The sequence below is a fragment of the Xenopus laevis genome, chromosome 6L (assembly GCF_017654675.1).
Source record: "Xenopus laevis strain J_2021 chromosome 6L, Xenopus_laevis_v10.1, whole genome shotgun sequence".
Classification (NCBI taxonomy): domain Eukaryota; kingdom Metazoa; phylum Chordata; class Amphibia; order Anura; family Pipidae; genus Xenopus; species Xenopus laevis.
The window spans coordinates 1728395-1749007 of NC_054381.1; the positions used below are offsets into that span (position 1 = coordinate 1728395).

A 20613-nucleotide genomic window follows, 5' to 3' on the forward strand; every position below is an offset into this window, starting at 1 on the left:
GTGTATATAGAGTATATAGAGTATATATAGTATATAGTGTATATAGGTTATATAGAGTATATAGAGTATATAGTGTATATAGTGTATATAGTGTATATAGAGTATATAGAGTATATAGTGTATATAGAGTATATAGTGTATATAGTGTATATAGAGTATATAGAGTATATAGTGTATATAGAGTATATAGTGTATATAGGTTATATAGAGTATATAGAGTATATAGTGTATATAGTGTATATAGTGTATATAGAGTATATAGAGTATATAGTGTATATAGAGTATATAGTGTATATAGTGTATATAGAGTATATAGTGTATATAGAGTATATAGTGTATATGGAGTATATAGAGTATATAGAGTATATAGTGTATATAGGTTATATAGAGTATATAGAGTATATAGTGTATATAGTGTATATAGTGTATATAGAGTATATAGAGTATATAGTGTATATAGAGTATATAGAGTATATAGTGTATATAGAGTATATAGAGTACATAGATTATATAGAGTGTATATCGTGTATATAGAGTATATAGAGTATATAGAGTATATAGAGTATATAGAGTATATAGAGTATATAGTGTATATAGAGTATACAGAGTATATAGTGTATATAGAGTATATAGAGTACATAGATTATATAGAGTGTATATCGTGTATATAGAGTATATAGAGTATATAGAGTATATAGTGTATATAGAGTATATAGTGGAAGAGCAGTAAGTCATTACAGTTGGTTACAGAGTCGCCTATAAGAGAGTGCAGTGGCCAGACTGTCACATGAGGATTAACTCATTAGTAGCCAAGTGGCAGCTCTTTCTCCAGGTGCCCAGACTGCTGGTCTGTGAGTGCTGCCCCCTCCCAATGAGTTAACAACGCAGTGTCATTAGCCATTCATTCTGACGGCAGTGTTACTACTCCCCCCCCCCCAAATCCTCTTCTCTCATTCCAGCCTGAGTCTCCTCTCAGCTCTCAACCCCTCTTTGTCCTCTTCCCCCCAACCCAACTGCTCCCCCACTCTCCCCCAGTCTCCCCCAGTCTCCCCCACTCTCCATATCCACAGAGCCAGAGGGACTGCACAGCGAGGGTAACTATACACTGTATATGGGGCACAGTATAACCTTCCTACACTCCAGCTGCTCAGGGGGAGAGGACGGGGCTGAGGGGGGGAAGGATTAGGGGGTGCACACAGGAAGTGCACAGCTGGCAGTACAGAGCTCACTGTCAGATCCCAGCAGGAAGTGGAGGGTATCCGAGGGGGTGGGGGATACGGGGGGTGGAGGCAATGTGACAGGGGGAGGCCACGCAGCTCTTATTGTTATTATTATTATTATTATTATTGTTATTATTATTATTATTATTATGTGCTGTGCTAGTGTCCTTGCCTGACCTCCTGTCCCAGGGACAAATGCATATACATATATATATATATATATTATTCCAATGACCAGCAACTCCAGGGGTTTCAGTGAAGAAATTGTATTTAAATGTGGCAGTTACAGCCAACGTGACGTTTCGGTCCACTCAGGGACCTTTCTCAAGGTATATATATATATTTATATACAGTATAGACACACACACTTTTATATATATATATATATATACACACATATATACACACACACATATATACAGTATATATACACACATACATAATAGGAGTAGTAGTTAATTGAGAGCAGGAGGGCTGTAAGACTGGATGTGCAGCAGGTAAATGGAGAATAGGGTGGAGCACACAAATCATTTGGTGATCAATAAATATTTTGCATCAGAGTCTTGTGTGCTCCACCCTATTCTCCATTTACATACTACATTGGTCTGACTGGTGTGGCCTAATTAAGGAAAGAGAACAGTTACACAGTTGGATGTCGTTAGAACAAATCCCTTTTTTCATGATGTACAGCAGGTGACAAAGGCAATGACTGAGCCCATCCAGACTGAATCAGAAACGTATTGTCCCATATACAGGGCCCTCTCTATCAGAATCTGCCAGATAATAGGTCCTGTACCTCTCATATAATATTATTCTTTAGATTGTAAGCTCTTTGGCAGGACCAACTTTACCTCTTGTATCGGTTATTTATTGCTATGTACGTAACTCTATATGTTTATTGTATGTATCTATTCATTGTACAGCGCTATGGAATATGTCACAGTTCTACAAATGAATGATCATAATATCTTATTGCATTATCTTCTACCTGTCATATCATATTATCTTATTATATTACCCTATTGTTATTAACATTATTATATTATACTATACCTTTTGTATAAAAATTCTATATTCTACATTATATATTTTATATTCTATAAATATTCCCCAGAAATAACAGAAAAGGAAAGGAGAGGGGATGAGAGACAGAAAGAGAGAAGGGAAAGGGGGTTAGGGAGTAGAGAGGCAAATGGGGGAGAGGAGAAATATAGAAGGGGAGAGAAGAGGGAGGATGGGGGAGAGTAAGGCCAAACAGTTGGGGGAGAAAAGGAAAGGAGAGGGGATGAGAGACAGAAGGAGAGAAGTAAAAGGGGGTTAGGGAGTAGAGAGATAAATGGGGGAGAGGAGAAATATAGAAGGGGAGAGAAGAGGGAGGATGGGGGAGAGTAAGGCCAAACAGTTGGGGGAGAAAAGGAAAGGAGAGGGGATGAGAGACAGAAGGAGAGAAGTAAAAGGGGGTTAGGGAGTAGAGAGATAAATGGGGGAGAGGAGAAATATAGAAGGGGAGAGAAGAGGGAGGATGGGGGAGAGTAAGGCCAAACAGTTGGGGAGAAAAGGAAAGGAGAGGGGGGTGAGAGACAGAAGGAGAGAAGGGAAAGGGGGTTAGGGAGTAGAGAGGCAAATGGGGGAGAGGAGAAATATAGAAGGGGAGAGAAGAGGGAGGATGGGGGAGAGTAAGGCCAAACAGTTGGGGGAGAAAAGGAAAGGAGAGGGGATGAGAGACAGAAGGAGAGAAGTAAAAGGGGGTTAGGGAGTAGAGAGATAAATGGGGGAGAGGAGAAATATAGAAGGGGAGAGAAGAGGGAGGATGGGGGAGAGTAAGGCCAAACAGTTGGGGAGAAAAGGAAAGGAGAGGGGGGTGAGAGACAGAAGGAGAGAAGGGAAAGGGGGTTAGGGAGTAGAGAGGCAAATGGGGGAGAGGAGAAATATAGAAGGGGAGAGAAGAGGGAGGATGGGGGAGAGTAAGGCCAAACAGTTGGGGGAATAGAAAAGGAAAGGAGAGGGGTTGAGAGAAAGAAGGAGAGAAGGGAAAGGGGGTTAAAGAGAAGGGAGACAAACCATTTGGTCATTTTAGTTTGGGTGGGAGGAAAATTCATTGGGGGGTTACATTACCCAATTAACTCATTGTCTTTGTCTCTCCAGTCCCTGAGACCCCTCTGCACTCAGAGCTGCCCCCTTTACATGAAAACAAAATCCCCCTCTCAGATATGTCAACTGTGGGTCGAACCCCCCGAAAAAACAGCAGCGTCAAGATGGTTGTACAGGTGAGGGGGTGCTGATCTGATCAATTGAAACCTTGAGGTCTGTGTTCCCCATGTGTGCAATAAAGTCTCCCCTAAAATCACTGCTTAAATACAGTGGGATTCTATGAAGTCCATCTTTATCTATAGCAGCAGGATGAGATGGTGGGGAGCCCCTGTACCTCTATATCAGAATATGTACCCCAGATGGTGTGTAACATCATGTCATTTGGCCCAATATAGGGAACATTTAAGGGGTACACCTCCATTATTTGCCCATAGTATCTGGGGAAGGTGGGGGTGTCAGAATGTACCAGTAACTGATCTACTTGTAACCCTTTCCTGTACTTACAGAATCCAGAGGAATCCCCGCCCCCTGCAGAGGTACAAGTCACTATCCCAAAAGTGCCTCTTACTAAGAAAAGGTGAGTGTAAGGAGCTTCCATGTTAAGGAGGGAAAGGGGTGCTACAGGGAGAGCTGGGAAGATGTGGAATTGTCTCTCTGAATCAGTGGTACATGCTGATACATTAGATAGGTACAAGGAAGGGTCGGATGCTTTATTCACCAGTAGCTCCTCCCAGCAGACAGGAGGGAGCCAATGAGATTAGAGAAGGGAAAGGGGTGTTACAGGGAGAGCTGGGAAGTGAATCAGGGGTACAGGCTGATACATTAGATAGGTACAAGGAAGGGTCGGATGCTTTATTCACCAGTAGCTCCTCCCAGCAGACAGGAGGGAGCCAATGAGATTAGAGGAGGGAAAGGGTGTTACAGGGAGAGCTGGGAAGTGAATCAGTGGTACAGGCTGATACATTAGATAGGTACAGGGAAGGGTCGGATGCTTTATTCACCAGTAGCTCCTCCCAGCAGACAGGAGGGAGCCAATGAGTTTAGAGGAGGGAAAGGGGTGTTACAGGGAGAGCTGGGAAGTGAATCAGTGGTACAGGCTGATACATTAGATAGGTATAAGGAAGGGTCGGATGCTTTATTCACCAGTAGCTCCTCCCAGCAGAAAGGAGGGAGCCAATGAGATTAGAGGAGGGAAAGGGGTGTTACAGGGAGAGCTGGGAAGTGAATCAGTGGTACAGGCTGATACATTAGATAGGTATAAGGAAGGGTCGGATGCTTTATTCATCAGTAGCTCCTCCCAGCAGACAGGAGGGAGCCAATGAGATTAGAGGAGGGAAAGGGGTGTTACAGGGAGAGCTGGGAAGTGAATCAGTGGTACAGGCTGATACATTAAATAAGTACAAGGAAGGATCAGATTTTTAGTACAAAGTTAATCAAGGGACTGGTCTGATTGCCCTTGGAATCAGAAGGACATTTTTCCCCTTCTGAGTAAATTTAAATTTAATTTTCCCTATGAAATAACAAACCCTAAGAACCCCTGTTTTACAGCAAACACAAGGAGCCACTGGGGCTGATCAGACGGAAGATGGTGGCACAGAACCAGGTGGGCAGAATTGTTCCCTCACTGCACATTGATACATCTCTAGATATGATTTGTAGCCTTATTGCACCGCAACCTTCAACTCCTCATGGCCTCCTGGTTGGGTTTAGATATTGGGTTTGGTTTCATGTTCTTTCTCTGCTTGCAGGAGATCCAGGAGATTAGGACTGAGGGCTGCCGAGAGGAGCCGTTCCATGCACAAGACAGCGCATCTCTTGCCCCTTCGCCTGGGGTAGAAGATGGGTTATATACAAGATTTCAAGGGAACGAGGTGGCAACACAGACCCCCCCTGTGTATTGCTTCAGCTCCTTGGATGAAATTGTTGAGTTTTTGAACAGTTGTAAGAAAAACGAGGAGAGGAGGATCCCCCCAGCACTGTCTTTGTTTGAAGACCCTCCTGATGATCTTGGGCAAGGGGGGCATGAGGTTCTGTCTAATGATGCTCACTCTCAATCATTAAAGTTGGACATTGAGGAGGAGGAGGATGAGGACCAACCAATTGTCTCTCATCTCTACCCCGACCCTTCAGTGCATTATTTCTCCAGCTCCAGCCCCCCATGTTTCCCTGTCGTTAAAAGACGGAGAAAACAACGTTTCCACTGTGATTGGCAGGGTCCAGTCACCATCATCAGCTCACCAAACGTGCCAGTCAATGCTGTAGAGCTAAGGGTGGGTGAAGACTTGGCCATGTCTATCCGGAGACAAGTAGATGTCAACAACCCCGGGGCCTTTGGATGGCAACTTGCAAAGCTGCTTTTCACCGAGGAGGAACTCTATGGGCACAACTTCAATGGCACCGATCAGAAAATGCCCCTCAGCCCAAGGCGGGTCCATGCCATCCAGCATGCCTTTCATGACTACTTCCCTAAAGACATGGCAGACGAGGCTTTAGCCAAAGGCCGTACGGCTATTAACCAGGGCATCAGGAACATGTTTTATGTGCGCAGTCGTAGGGATGGGGACTATGTATGAGGTGGTCTCTCTACTCTGAGCTTCTGTTGGGTCATGGGGTGCTGCCCCACAATCAATATTAGAGCATTGTGGCCCTTTAAACAATGGGCAAATAGGTGTGTGGACTGTAACTTAAGGCAACAAATCAATCTTTTCATTGTTCTAGAAGTCGCTGAAAAGAGCTAATCACTGATTGGTTGCTGTGGGTTATTGGCAGGTGCATTTTTTCCCAGTGTGGAAGTGCTTCGTTGCCTCGAGGGCTAGCATTGGGTCAGCATTGACTAATAGCCACCTGCTGAACCTTGGACACATATGATAAAAAGATTTGGTTTTTGATAATTTTAGAGAAATCGATTTTCAAGTTGTTGGTGGGAAGGAGGGGGCACGTAACTGTTATTGTGAATGGCATGTCCTTTTCCTGGCTCCTTCCTCTTGAACTTCCATTCTGACTTCCTGCTGCCTGGTTGCTAGGGTAAACTATGCAAAACAAAAGTGTAGACTAATTGCAAACTGTCAGTTCTCAGTTAATAGTCAGGTGACTGACCCCTCTAACCAGTCTTGGGTTCCATTAAGCTTTTCATTAGTTTAATAAAGTAGTATTGTTCGTTGGGGGGTGTATAATATATTGCCTTTCTTTTTCCTTTAAAGTGTTACTAGGTTCACAGACCATAGCAACCAGGCAATGTTTAGGATGCCAGATGCGATGCTGCACAAGAAAGGGCCTGGCTAAGAATCACACCTCACAGCAATATGTTAATCAGTTACCAGGGTGACTTGCCTTAGCAACCAGAGAACATTAGCAGGAGCTGGTAGCCAAGTACACACCCATGCAATTTGTATCTTTTTCCTCCCAGGATTCCCCATTTAGATAACTTATCCATCTCTCCAGATGTTGCTGAACTACAAAGCTCTGCCTGCAGTGAGACCCTATGCCCAGCACCACCGCCAGGGCTATTTCTACTAAATGGCCAATCAGTAGGGGAGAGGCTTCCACTGCATGTTGGTGTCAGATGGGTGAACTGCACCCTATTCCCAAAGGAGAAGCACAATACGGTACCTGTTCTGCAGCAAAGATCAACTCATTATGTGACTTTATATGGAGTTTAATAAAAGTCAAGACTTTTTTTGGAAATGTTTCAGCCTCATCCAAGCCTGTGATAGGGTCCTTAGATTGTAAGCTCCTCTGGGGCAGGGAATGATGTATAAGGGCAATGTAAAGCGCTGTGGAATGCGTTGGATCTATGTAAATAACAGGAAATAAAAAAATATATGGGTGCAATCTTTATGGGTAACTGACCATGTGGAGCTTTGCATTGCCGTGAGCGTCTGGAGGCAACAAGGGGGTGCAGACCCCATTGTTATAGCACCCCCTGCACCCCCGGTAGTTAAGCCCCCTGGCTCCAGCTACATTGTTTCAGGAGTCAGAATCAGCAGTGCAGAGAAGAGAAAAAGATGGGCACATATGAGTGAGTCAGTGAGTTAGTATGGAGTCTGTATGTGAGTGAGGAGCCAGAAAGTGGGTATGGAGTCTGTTTGTGAGTGAGGAGCCAGTAAATGAGTATAGAGTCTGTATGTGAGTGAGTAAGGAGCCAGTGAGTGAGTATGGAGTGAGGAGCCAGTCCCAGGGTGCAGTGGGGAGTAGCGTCAGTGTTACTATTTGCTCCCCAGGCACCCACAAGGCATCACCATTCAAACCAGAGAACAAAATAAATGTGACACTCAAAGAAATCTGTAAGGTGCCCAATCGAATTACTGGGAGTCACAGACTGACCACATTTTTGGGGGGATTATACTGTCATAATGTCTGATTGGTTGATATGGATCAAAGGAATAGAGAAGGCCTGGGGGACTCTGGTCTGGACTCTGCTAATCTTGGATAAAAGCTGTATGTGATAAATACACTGCAGACCCCCCCCCCCAAAAAAAAAACATCTCCAATCCCCAATATTGTCCTTCCCAGAAGTGACATCATATATGGAACTGGGGCTCATGACACCCCATTTTAGAGCTGTGCAATGGCATAAGGTACAACGTGCCCCTGCACCCTTTCCTCCACTGTCCTTTGCCTTCCTTTAGATAAATAGAAATGTATGAAGAATGTGATGTATATATAAAATAGATACCCAGAAATGCTATATTCACCCCTGCATAGGTCTGTTTCACTCTCCAGCACCAAATATGAATAAGGTCAGAAGAGAAGGAGTGAGCAAAATTCAGGAGAACCTCAATCAGTGTCTCCAGGGAGTGTATCTGGCCTGGCATCCAATAATAGCAAACAGCCATGGAATGGGCAGGAGTATTACATATCAGAGGGGTCTTCATGTCTTGGTATAGAAAGGAAGAAGATATGTTCTTCAGATGTTCCTACAGAAAACGTCAAATCAACTGGTTTCTCTAAAGCAGGGGTATTTAACCTTTTTTATCCATGAGCCATATTCAAATGTAAAAAGAGTTGGGGAGCAACACAAGTATAAAAAAAGTTCCTGGAGATGCCAAATAAGGGCTGTGATTGGACATTTGATAGTCCCTATATGGATTGTCAGCCTACAGGAGTTTCTGTTTGGCAGGACACCTGGTTTTTATACAACCAAAACTTGCCTTCAAGTCAGGGAATCAAAAAATAGTACCTGCTTTGAGGCCACTGGGAGCAACATACGAGAGTTTGGGGAGCAACAACCAAGGGGTTGGGGAGCAACATGTTGCTCATGAGCTACTGGTTGGGGGTCACTGGTCTAAAGAATACTGTATTATGCTGGGAAAACTTTTATATGCCCAAAACAGTGGAAACCTTCTCACCCACCAGAGAATTCACATGGGGAGGAGCAGAAGTTTGTCTGCTCTAAATGTGGGAAATGTCCTCATAGCTCACAAATAACTTCATACTGGGAGGAAACCATTCACCTGCACTGAATGTAATAAGGGCTTCTTATGGAACAGGGACCTCCAGGAACATCTACTGGTCCATGACAGTCACCTTTGGGGTCAAAAAAATGAGAATAACTTTATTTGTTCCCACACTGGGAAATACTACAAGGAAATGAAAGAATTTGAATCTCATCTTTGGATTCACCAAGAAGAGAAACCGTTTGTGTGTCGTGAGTAAGGGAAAAGCTTTGAACATTTGTTAACCCTGTCCCCCCCCCCCCCACTGCACATCGTCTTGAGCCCTTGTTCCAGGCGACTGTCCATGGAGACTTTGGAAATTGTGTTTTCAAGAGGAGCATTGGCCCCTGAGCCAAGGTTAGTGATTCTATTCACTCGACTTGTCCTTTAATAGTCACCATATCATACGTTTTCTAATGGAATGAAGTGTTGAACAAAATCTTATGGTGTGGAAAGTTTTTATAAGAACAAGCCAATGTCCTGTAGGTGCTGGTCCAGCATTTCAATGGACCTGAACACTAACACAGAGCTCGAATTTACATTATGGGACATTTTATTTCTTAGAATTAGCCAGTTTCACTGCATCATGTGACTTATATGTGACATCTTGTGATGTGTGAGTTCCAGTTCAGTGGGCCTGGCTTGAGATATGGCCATTGAGGGTTAGGGTTGGGTGTGGGACAGACTGGGGAGGTTCTCTCCTCCTCCTCTTCTCAGAAGATTCTCTGTGTTGGAACCAGAGGCACACACAGTAGTAGTAGCAGAGTACAGAGCAAGAAGATGTGGGTGCAGGTCCTACAATGGCAACAATTTTTGGGTTGGGGTCAGGTGCGCTGAGTTCACACTGAGTTCAGTGTATTTCCCATAAGTCCCTATATAAAGGGGAATATTGGGGGGATACAGCTAATGTGGGGTACAGAGTTCAGCTCAGTGTATTTCCCATAAGTCCCTATATAAAGGAGAATATTGGGGGGATACAGCTAATGTGGGGTACAGAGTTCAGCTCAGTGTATTTCCCATAAGTCCCTATATAAAGGGGAATATTGGGGGGATACAGCTAATGTGGGGTACAGAGTTCAGCTCAGTTTATTTCCCCTAAGTCCCTATATAAAGGGCAATATTGGGGGGATGCAGCTAATATGGGGTACAGAGTTCAGCTCAGTGTATTTCCCATAAGTCCCTATATAAAGAGCAATATTGGGGGGATACAGCTAATGTGGGGTACAGAGTTCAGCTCAGTGTATTTCCCATAGGTCCCTATATAAAGGGGAATATTGGGGGGATACAGCTAATGTGGGGTACAGAGTTCAGCTCAGTGTATTTCCCATAAGTCCCTATATAAAGGGGTAATATTGGGGGGACACATACAGGGATGAGGGGAAAAAGAGATAAAGTTAAAATGTTGGAGGTAGATATATTTTTGATTGACAGTTCCTGTAGAGTGGGGTCACATATTGATTACACACGCTGCAGGGCTCAGTAGCAGTAAATACATGCTGCAGACTGAACTGGTTTCTATGCAGTGTGTAAGTGATTTACTTTACAGGATGTGGATTCAATGTTGGGGGAGAGATTTAGTGACACCCAGTGTCTCCCTGTAACTCAATGACTGTGTGGGGGAGGGGCTTGCTCAGAGGCTGAACATGGACTCACCCTGGGACGGGACTGTACCACTGAGTCTGGGGGGAACTGGAGGAGAAGGGAAAGGCAATTGTTGTCCGTCTCACAAGCTTCACACACAGATACAATGTAACACAACGAGGGGAAGTTTTGCTAAACTGGGGGAATAGAGACTGGAAGGAAGAAGAGAAGGGGGTGAGTAAGGGAACAGTTTTCTATCCGCAGCCCTGACCCCTAATCCTGTGCACAGAAAAGAATTCCCTGCAGGTGAGTTCCCAGCATTCTCTGTACAACTGTAATAGTGTGTGAATAGGTGAGTTGTGTGTTAGTTACTGCTCAGAAGGACAATATCACATCCCAGACCCACCTTTTTACTGTACACAACCAACAGCAGTGGATAATAGCACAGCAGCCCCTATAGTAGCAGTGGATAATAGCACAGCAGCCCCTATAGTAGCAGTGGGTAATAGCACAGCAGCCCCTATAGTAGCAGTGGATAATAGCACAGCAGCCCCTATAGTAGCAGTGGATAATAGCACAGCAGCCCTTATAGTAGCAGTGGGTAATAGCACAGCAGCCCCTATAGTAGCAGTGGATAATAGCACAGCAGCCCCTATAGTAGCATTGGATAATAGCACAGCAGCCCCTATAGTAGCAGTGGATAATAGCACAGCAGCCCTTATAGTAACAGTGGATAATAGCACAGCAGCCCCTATAGTAGCAGTGTATAATAGCATGGCAGCCCCTATAGTAGCAGTGTATAATAGCATGGCAGGCCCTATAGTAGCAGTGGATAATAGCACAAGCAGCCCCTATAGTAGCAGTGGATAATAGCACAGCAGCCCCTATAGTAGCAGTGGATAATAGCACAACAGCCCCTATAGTAACAGTGGGATAATAGCACAGCAGCCCCTATAGTAGCAGTGGATAATAGCACAGCAGCCCCTATAGTAGCAGTGGATAATAGCACAGCAGCCCCTGTAGTAGCAGTGTATAATAGCACAGCAGCCCTTATAGTAACAGTGGATAATAGCACAGCAGCCCCTATAGTAGCAGTGGATAATAGCACAGCAGCCCTTATAGTAGCAGTGGGTAATAGCACAGCAGCCCCTATAGTAGCAGTGGATAATAGCACAGCAGCCCCTATAGTAGCATTGGATAATAGCACAGCAGCCCCTATAGTAGCAGTGGATAATAGCACAGCAGCCCTTATAGTAACAGTGGATAATAGCACAGCAGCCCCTATAGTAGCAGTGGATAATAGCATGGCAGCCCCTATAGTAGCAGTGTATAATAGCATGGCAGGCCCTATAGTAGCAGTGGATAATAGCACAAGCAGCCCCTATAGTAGCAGTGGATAATAGCACAGCAGCCCCTATAGTAGCAGTGGATAATAGCACAACAGCCCCTATAGTAACAGTGGGATAATAGCACAGCAGCCCCTATAGTAGCAGTGGATAATAGCACAGCAGCCCCTATAGTAGCAGTGGATAATAGCACAGCAGCCCCTGTAGTAGCAGTGTATAATAGCACAGCAGCCCTTATAGTAACAGTGGATAATAGCACAGCAGCCCTTATAGTAGCAGTGGATAATAGCACAACAGCCTATATAGTAGCAGTGGATAATAGCACAGCAGCCCCTATAGTAGCAGTGGATAATAGCACAACAGCCCCTATAGTAGCAGTGGATAATAGCACAACAGCCCATATAGTAGCAGTGGATAATAGCACAGCAGCCCCTATAGTAGCAGTGGATAATAGCACAACAGCCCCTATAGTAACAGTGGGATAATAGCACAGCAGCCCCTATAGTAGCAGTGGATAATAGCACAGCAGCCCCTATAGTAGCAGTGGATAATAGCACAGCAGCCCCTATAGTAACAGTGGGATAATAGCACAGCAGCCCCTATAGTAGCAGTGGATAATAGCACAGCAGCCCCTATAGTAGCAGTGTATAATAGCATGGCAGCCCCTATAGTAGCAGTGGATAATAGCACAGCAGCCCCTATAGTAGCAGTGGATAATAGCACAACAGCCCCTATAGTAGCAGTGGATAATAGCACAGCAGCCCCTATAGTAGCAGTGTATAATAGCATGGCAGCCCCTATAGTAGCAGTGGATAATAGCACAGCAGCCCCTATAGTAGCAGTGGATAATAGCACAACAGCCCCTATAGTAGCAGTGGATAATAGCACAGCAGCCCCTATAGTAACAGTGTATAATAGCATGGCAGCCCCTATAGTAGCAGTGGATAATAGCACAGCAGCCCCTATAGTAGCAGTGGATAATAGCACAGCAGCCCCTATAGTAGCAGAAGGATAATAGCACAGCAGCCCCTATAGTAGCAGTGGATAATAGCACAGCAGCCCCTATAGTATGTCAGATTTTCAAATAAATTAATAATTAATCATAAGAATATTTAGGTCCACTAATAACATATAATTGTTTCTATTTTATATAATATAACCTTCTATTATTGTATGTATACATGATTTATATATTATACATGTTTGATCTATCATGTAGTAATGAGGAATAAGTGTTTTATTTTGTTTTATACAAATTAATGTTGGATGGTGAAGATCCATGAAATTTATTTTCTAGAAAGGAGAATTTAGTCGACCAGACTGTGACCCAGGGGTTTCACAACTTTAAGTTTAAGCAAATTTCAGAGGTTGTAGAATCCTTGGTGTCTGTTTGAGTATAAAATGGGAACATCATAAAGAATTGTAAGAGTTATCCATAGAATAGAGCCTATATGTTTGTTAGGGTAATAATTAATCAAGGACAGACCAATTTTGAACGGCTAGTGTGTTCACAAGTATATTGTATGTACCAAAGGTATTGAGGAATCATAAAACATTGTTCCAGTCTGAGGCAATGTCAATATTAATGTTTAACACCAGACTAAGGAGGTCAAAGGCTATTTTGTATTTTTTGGATATTTTTAGGCCACAATGTTTGAGGCAATAGTGACATCTACAGGTAGTGTAGGACATCATGCCCAGGGGTCAATAATTGATGTTTTACTAAATATTTACATTATCTGGTGATAGTTTAACTTTGGAGACTTCCCTTCAATTCCAGTTGGTTATTTGATTAATCCCAGGGGTTGAGTTTTAGACAGAAATGAGGGATAAATTAGGAGACACTGGGATAGAAAAAAAAAAGGGGCTAAAAGAAGGAGGAAAGATGGAAAGACTAAGAAAGGAAAGAACTGAAAAAGAGAACTGGAAAGAGAAGAACAGACTTTTGAACTACGAGCCAAATAAAAGAAAAGGATCAGATGTCTTAAAGCTCCAGGAAGAGATCAGGGAGACATCACAGGCCAGTGAGAACTTACAACTAGTAAATATACATTTTAGTTATATTTAATACCAATTAAGTTGTCTGCTTGGATATTTGTTATTCCTATATATTTGTATAGTCATACCCTAAACATCGACTTTCCCAGCATTGAAAACTGGGAATAATCTGTTTAATTTGGGTTTATTTTCCCTTTTATTAGTACATATATATTATGATGTCCAAGCTAGTGACTTAATGGGAAAGTAAAAGATTGAGGGTAGAATTCCTTAAACAGACCAGATCAGTCACATATTCCTCCTTTGATTCCGAGTTAGATAATTCCTTATTATTAGTAAAAGTGTATATTGTATTGTGGATACTTGCCGTGTTGATGATTTTGGTCTTATCGATTAATATCTGGTGATAAATTTTATTTTGAGTTTGTACTGAGTGGATATCAAGAAGTATAATAGTGGATAATAGCACAGAAGCACCTATAGTAGCAGTGGATAATAGCACAACAGCCCCTATAGTAGCAGTGGATAATAGCACAGCAGCCCCTATAGTAGCAGCGGATCATAGCACAGCAGCCCCTATAGTAGTAGTGGATCATAGCACAGCAGCCCCTATAGTAGCAGTGGATAAAAGCACAGCAGCCCCTATAGTAGCAGTGGATAATAGCACAACAGCCCCTATAGTAACAGTGAGATAATAGCACAGCAGCCCCTAAAGTAGCAGTGGATAATAGCACAGCAGCCCCTATAGTAGCAGTGGATAATAGCACAGCAGCCCCTATAGTAGAAGTGAGATAATAGCACAGCAGCCCCTAAAGTAGCAGTGGATAATAGCACGGCAGCCCCTATAGTAGCAGTGGGTAATAACACAACAGCCCCTTATAGTAGCAGTGGGTAATAGCACAGCAACCCCTATAGTAGCAGTGGATAATAGCACAGCAGCCCCTATAGTAGCAGTGGATAATAGCACAACAGCCCCTATAGTAGCAGCGGATAATAGCACAGCAGACCCTATAGTAGCTGTGGGATAATGGCACAGCAGCCCCCATAGTAGCAGAGGGATAATAGCACAGCAGCCCCTATAGTAGCAGAGGGATAATAGCACAGCAGCCCCTATAGTAGCAGAGGGATCATAGCACAGCAGCCCCTATAGTAGCAGTGGATCATAGCACAGCAGCCCCTATAGTAGCAGTGGATAAAAGCACAGCAGCCCCTATAGTAGCAGTGGATAATAGCACAACAGCCCCTATAGTAACAGTGAGATAATAGCACAGCAGCCCCTAAAGTAGCAGTGGATAATAGCACAGCAGCCCCTATAGTAGAAGTGAGATAATAGCACAGCAGCCCCTAAAGTAGCAGTGGATAATAGCACGGCAGCCCCTATAGTAGCAGTGGGTAATAACACAACAGCCCCTTATAATAGCAGTGGGTAATAGCACAGCAACCCCTATAGTAGCAGTGGATAATAGCACAGCAGCCCCTATAGTAGCAGTGGATAATAGCACAACAGCCCCTATAGTAGCAGTGGATAATAGCACAGCAGACCCTATAGTAGCTGTGGGATAATGGCACAGCAGCCCCCATAGTAGCAGAGGGATAATAGCACAGCAGCCCCTATAGTAGCAGAGGGATAATAGCACAGCAGCCCCTATAGTAGCAGAGGGATAATAGCACAGCAGCCCCTATAGTAGCAGAGGGATAATAGCACAGCAACCCCTATAGTAGCAGTGGATAATAGCACAGCAGCCCATATAGTAGCAGTGGATAATAGCACAACAGACCCTATAGTAGCAGTGAGATAATAGCACAGCAGCCCCTATAGTAGCAGTGGATCATAGCACAGCAGCCCCTATAGTAGCAGTGGATAATAGCACAGCAGCCCCTATAGTAGCAGTGGATAATAGCACAGCAGCCCCTATAGTAGCAGTGGGTAATAGCACAGCAGCCCCTATAGTAGCAGTGGATCATAGCACAGCAGCCCCTATAGTAGCAGTGGATAATAGCACAGCAGCCCCTATAGTAGCAGTGGATAATAGCACAGCAGCCCCTATAGTAGCAGTGGATAATAGCACAGCAGCCCCTATAGTAGCAGTGTATAATAGCATGGCAGCCCCTATAGTAGCAGTGGATAATAGCACAGTAGCCCCTATAGTAGCAGTGGATAATAGCACGGCAGCCCCTATAGTAGCAGTGAGATAATAGCACAGTGGCCCCTACAATATACACTGAGATAATCAATTCATAAAATGAGGCAATTCAAACACAAACCTTATTTGCACCTCGTATTATGAATGTTTATATTATAAACAAATGTTTCCAGGAGATCAGCACAATCTAATTCTCTGTTTCCTCCTGTGTTATTGTTCTTCTATTTATTCACATGAGGCACAGGCTCAGCATTATGTCTGACACTAGTTCTTGTTTGGTGACATTCTGGGGAAGGAGTAACTTTCTGTTTTACTTTGGCAGGTGGTTCTGCTGGAGACAATAAGGATTAATCCAGGGAATAATTTGTTTCCAATCCTCAAGACAATCGGGAAATGAGATCCAGGGCAAAGATGGTGCATCAGATCAGTGAGTGTCCTCCAGTCCTTTCTTGGCTCATACAACTACTCCATTGGCTACTCACTGCAGTCAACTCACTTCTGTATCAAACGTGAAAAAAGATTCCCAGACTCCCTGTTTTGTTAATTAACATGATTAGAGGATCCTCATAGCAACCAATGCCCTGATCTCCCTCAGCCTGGCAGTATTTCTTGTTTCATATACAGTCCAGCTTGAGACCCCTATGGGCAAACTTGGAGAACTTGACTTGTCGCTTGGTCAGCTGGAAGCCTTTGTCTCCTGGTTCTCACCCATATTATCACTGTTTAGACTGTTCTTAGACCCTCTTATATATAGTGAGAGAGATACAAAAGACGGTAATAAAATAATTAAGTAGTCAACTAACAATTTACCTTATGTCCAGTGATGGGTGAATTTGTTTTGTTTCGCCACAAATTTCACAAATTTCCCGTGAACATAGTGACATAGTAACTTAGTAAGTTGGGTTGAAAAAAGACACACGTCCATCAAGTTCAACCTTAAGTCTTTATATAACCTGCCTAACTGTCAGTTGATCCAGAGGAAGGTGAAAAAACCTCATCTGAAGTCTCTCCAATTTGCCTCAGAGGGGGAAAAATTCCTTCCTGACTCCAAAATGGCAATGGGACCAGTCCCTGGATCAACTTGTACTATGAGCTATTTCCCATATCCCTGTATTCCCTCACTTGCTAAACACCATCCAACCCCTTCTTATACCTATCTAATGTATCAGCCTGTACCCCTGATTCACTTCCCAGCTCTCCCTGTAACACCCCTTTCCCTCCTCTAATCTCATTGGCTCCCTCCTGTCTGCTGGGAGGAGCTACTGGTGAATAAAGCATCCGACCCTTCCTTGTACCTATCTAATGTATCAGCCTGTACCCCTGATTCACTTCCCAGCTCTCCCTGTAACACCCCTTTCCCTCCTCTAATCTCATTGGCTCCCTCCTGTCTGCTGGGAGGAGCTACTGGTGAATAAAGCATCCAACCCTTCCTTGTACCTATCTAATGTATCAGCCTGTACCCCTGATTCAGGGAGACAATTCCACATCTTCACAGCTCTCACTGTAACAAACCCCTTCCCAATATTTAGCTGGAACCTCTTTTCTTCTAATGGGAATGGGTGACCTTGTGTCAGCTGGAAAGACCTACTGGTAAATAAATCATTAGAGAGATTATTATATGATCCCCTTATATATTTATACATAGTTATCATATCACCCCTTAAGCGCCTCTTCTCCAGAGTGAACATCCCCAATTTGGCCAGTCTTTCCTCATAGCTAAGATTTTCCCTTTACCAGCTTAGTTGCCCTTCTCTGTCCCCTCTCTAATACAATAATGTCCTGTTTGAGTGATGGAGACCAAAACTGAAATGGGTGAAAAATTTGCGAAACTGATTTTGACGCCGGCCATAATTCACCGGCATCAAAATGGGCGTCAGCGTAAAAGTTGATGCCGGCGCCCATTAAGGGCAATGGGCGTCCATTAATCGTTGCCGGCGTCTAAACTGTTGCCGGCGTTATATAAACTTTGACGCTGGCGTCGATTTCAGCACCGGCATCAAAAAAACTTTATTTGTTGGCGAAATGCAGAAATTTGCTGCAAATTCACGCCTGCCGAATAAATTCGCCCATCACTACTTATATCCTGTTCCTATGGGTCCACGTCTGTCCACCTAGAATCTGTCGACTTGTTTCTCCTATTACTATTTCTACATTCACTTCCAAGTTATACAACCAAGAAACCAAATCCTACTGATCATTTAGAACCTTAAAGGGGGTTCCAAACAAAAGCCTGAACATCTGAGTTTTACTTGAGGGTATTTCTTAAACTTAGAGGCCAGGCTCCCGTTTGAGGCTCATCACTCCAATGACATCTGAATATGCATCTCTTCTCTTCATCTCTTCCAGCCATTACCATTAGTTTCACTTCAATGCCACGGTCTACCAATTCCATAGTTGTTAGTATTATGTTTGTCGTTGTCACCTCCATGCATTTTATTAATCATGAGACATGACTGTGTTTATGTTATTAGAGATCTTACCAGACAAGGAGAGTAGAACATTCTTCAGGGCTGAAGGATATAATTTCGTTCCATACGGATCACAGAGCTCTCAGCTGAACAAGATCAAAAGAGACCAAAGTCCAGATGTTCAGCAGGACCTCAACCAAACCCAAATTCACACAGCAGGGGAATCGTCGAAGTGTAATAAATTGGGCAGGACATTGAACAAGAAGAAGCAAAGTCAGGCAATTAAAGAAAAGAAGAAGCAAAGTCAGGCAATTAAAGAAAAGAAGAAGCAAAGTCAGGCAATTAAAGAAAAGAAGAAGCAAAGTCAGGCAATTAAAGAAGATCAAACAGAAGAAAAGTCCTCAGATCTAACAACACAAAATGAGTCTCACTATGAAGTAAATCCTTCTGCCAAGAATGAACTCAAACCTGACTCGGGAGAGAGGCCTTTTGTCTGTAATGAGTGTGGCAAAAGCTTCAAGGCCAAATGTAAACTCAACGTTCATCTTCGAATTCACACTGGAGAGCAACGATATGTATGTAGTGAGTGTGGGAAGTGCCTCAGAGATAGAAGTAGCCTTGAAGACCATTATCGGATGCACACAGGAGAGAAACCATTCATCTGTCCCGAATGTGGGAAATGTTTCTTAAGAAAAACCAACCTTAATTCTCATATGAAAATTCACACCAGGGCAAATCCTTCATTCTGTACGGAGCCACGAGATGGTTCTCTCCAAATTCACACCCGTCCAAACCCTTTTGTCTGCACAGAGTGTGGGAAAAGCTATAAAGATAAAAGAAACTTAACGATTCATCTTAAAGTTCACACAGGAATGACTTTGCCTTGCACAGAGTGTGGAAAAACATTTATAACAAAGAGGAACCTTATAAGGCACCAAATGATCCACACTGGGGAGAAACCATACGAGTGCACAGAGTGTGGAAAGAACTTTAGGTGCAAAAGTAAGCTGAACATTCATTATCTCCTTCATACTGGTGTCAAGCCTTTCACATGCCCAGAGTGTGGGAAACAGTTTACATGGAAACATGCGCTTGCTGATCACCAGCTAAGTCACACTGGGGAGAAACCATATATCTGTGAAGAGTGTGGGAAAGGCTTCAGGGTTAGCATCCAACTCAAGCTACATCTTCAGTGTCACACTGGGGAGAAACTGTTTGCCTGTTCTGAGTGCGGGTCGAGCTTTAGCAGTAATGGAGACCTTAAGCGGCATGTTATGATTCACACAGGAGAGAAACCCTTTGCCTGTACTCAATGTGTGAAAACCTTCAGGACAAAGGGTGAACTTGTTGTCCATTGTCGTATTCACACAAGAGAGAAACCGTTTGCATGTACTGAATGTAGTAAAAGCTTTAAGAAAAAGGGTCAGCTCTTTGCCCATTGTCAAACTCACACAGGAAAAAAGCCTTTTGTCTGCTCTGAGTGTGGCGAAAGCTTCAGGTCAAAACATTCTCTTGTTTCTCATTTAAGGTTTCACACAGGAGAGAATTCATTTGACTGTACTGAGTGTGGAAAAAGCTACACGGCAAAGAGCGCTCTTGTTTCTCATCTAAAGAGCCACACTGGAGAGAAGCCATTTGTCTGCACCACATAGCTGAGCAAACTACAGTGATAAGAGATGTTGCTCATCTTCACAGTCACAAATGATAAACCCTTCCCAAGTACATTTTGGGGGTACCCTTCAGCGATTGGTCTCCAGATGGCTTATGCTGGAAAGAATATTTTTTCTTGTGCTAAACAGAGTTTCAAAGTGTTCTGAAAATGAACCCTTGAACCTACTATGTTTCTCTCCTGTAAACAGCTGACATATGCACAAGAGTCTCAGGTGGACATGATGGTTGTTCCATGGGAAATTTTGTTTAGTACAAGTCAGTAATTGGGGAAGTTCAGCAGCCATATCTGAGTTGGGTTGAGTCTGGAGATGAATGTGATTGTGAAATAAAGTTTTCTTTTTATCCAAATTATTAAGGTACATCATTATTTAACATTGCTGAATTGATCATTGTACTGGTGAAATATCTTCTTGAAGCCCATGGGAACTGGTAACTTTCAAAGGGTAGTGACATTGTTTCTCTCAAATACGTTTCTTATGTTATGCTACAGCCATCCTCTGGTGCTCCTCAATTCCCAATACATCTAAATCTTGGTTTTTATCAGATTAATTTCCAAGCAACTGTCTTGTCCATTCTTGGCAACTTTAAGGCCCATATAGTATAATTTGGTGCCTTAAAGCCATAGTTCTATTAACAGGCATTAACAAGGCTCCATTGTGAGACTCTACAGAGCCTGTGAAGTCTTTACTTGTTTTTGTAGATAATATAAAAGTTGTGTC

General features: G+C 43.3%; 2 protein-coding genes across 5 annotated transcripts; both read left to right on the top strand.

Moving 5' to 3' along the window:
* Positions 1 to 840: 840 nt before the first annotated feature.
* LOC108704626 lies at positions 841 to 6995 on the top strand. Its single transcript, XM_041565694.1, has 5 exons — positions 841 to 1094; positions 3366 to 3487; positions 3818 to 3888; positions 4860 to 4914; positions 5060 to 6995. Exons 2-5 carry the CDS (start codon positions 3431 to 3433, stop codon positions 5882 to 5884), a joined length of 1008 nt encoding a protein of 335 aa, XP_041421628.1. The 5' UTR covers positions 841 to 1094; positions 3366 to 3430; the 3' UTR covers positions 5885 to 6995.
* Positions 6996 to 10406: 3411 nt separating this feature from the next.
* On the top strand, positions 10407 to 20242 carry LOC108704624 (gastrula zinc finger protein XlCGF57.1-like). 4 transcript variants are annotated; one of them, XM_041565695.1, is made up of 4 exons: positions 10407 to 10633; positions 16138 to 16242; positions 18287 to 18501; positions 18562 to 20242. In XM_041565695.1, exons 2-4 carry the CDS (start codon positions 16209 to 16211, stop codon positions 19873 to 19875), a joined length of 1563 nt encoding a protein of 520 aa, XP_041421629.1. In that variant the 5' UTR covers positions 10407 to 10633; positions 16138 to 16208; the 3' UTR covers positions 19876 to 20242. The 4 variants fall into 4 exon arrangements, with proteins under 4 accessions (XP_041421629.1, XP_018096754.1, XP_018096753.1 ...); XM_018241265.2 differs by having other exon boundaries at positions 10408 to 10633; positions 18287 to 18531; positions 18592 to 20242; XM_018241264.2 differs by having other exon boundaries at positions 10409 to 10633; positions 18287 to 18975; positions 19015 to 20242.
* The last annotated feature ends 371 nt before the right edge of the window (positions 20243 to 20613 follow it).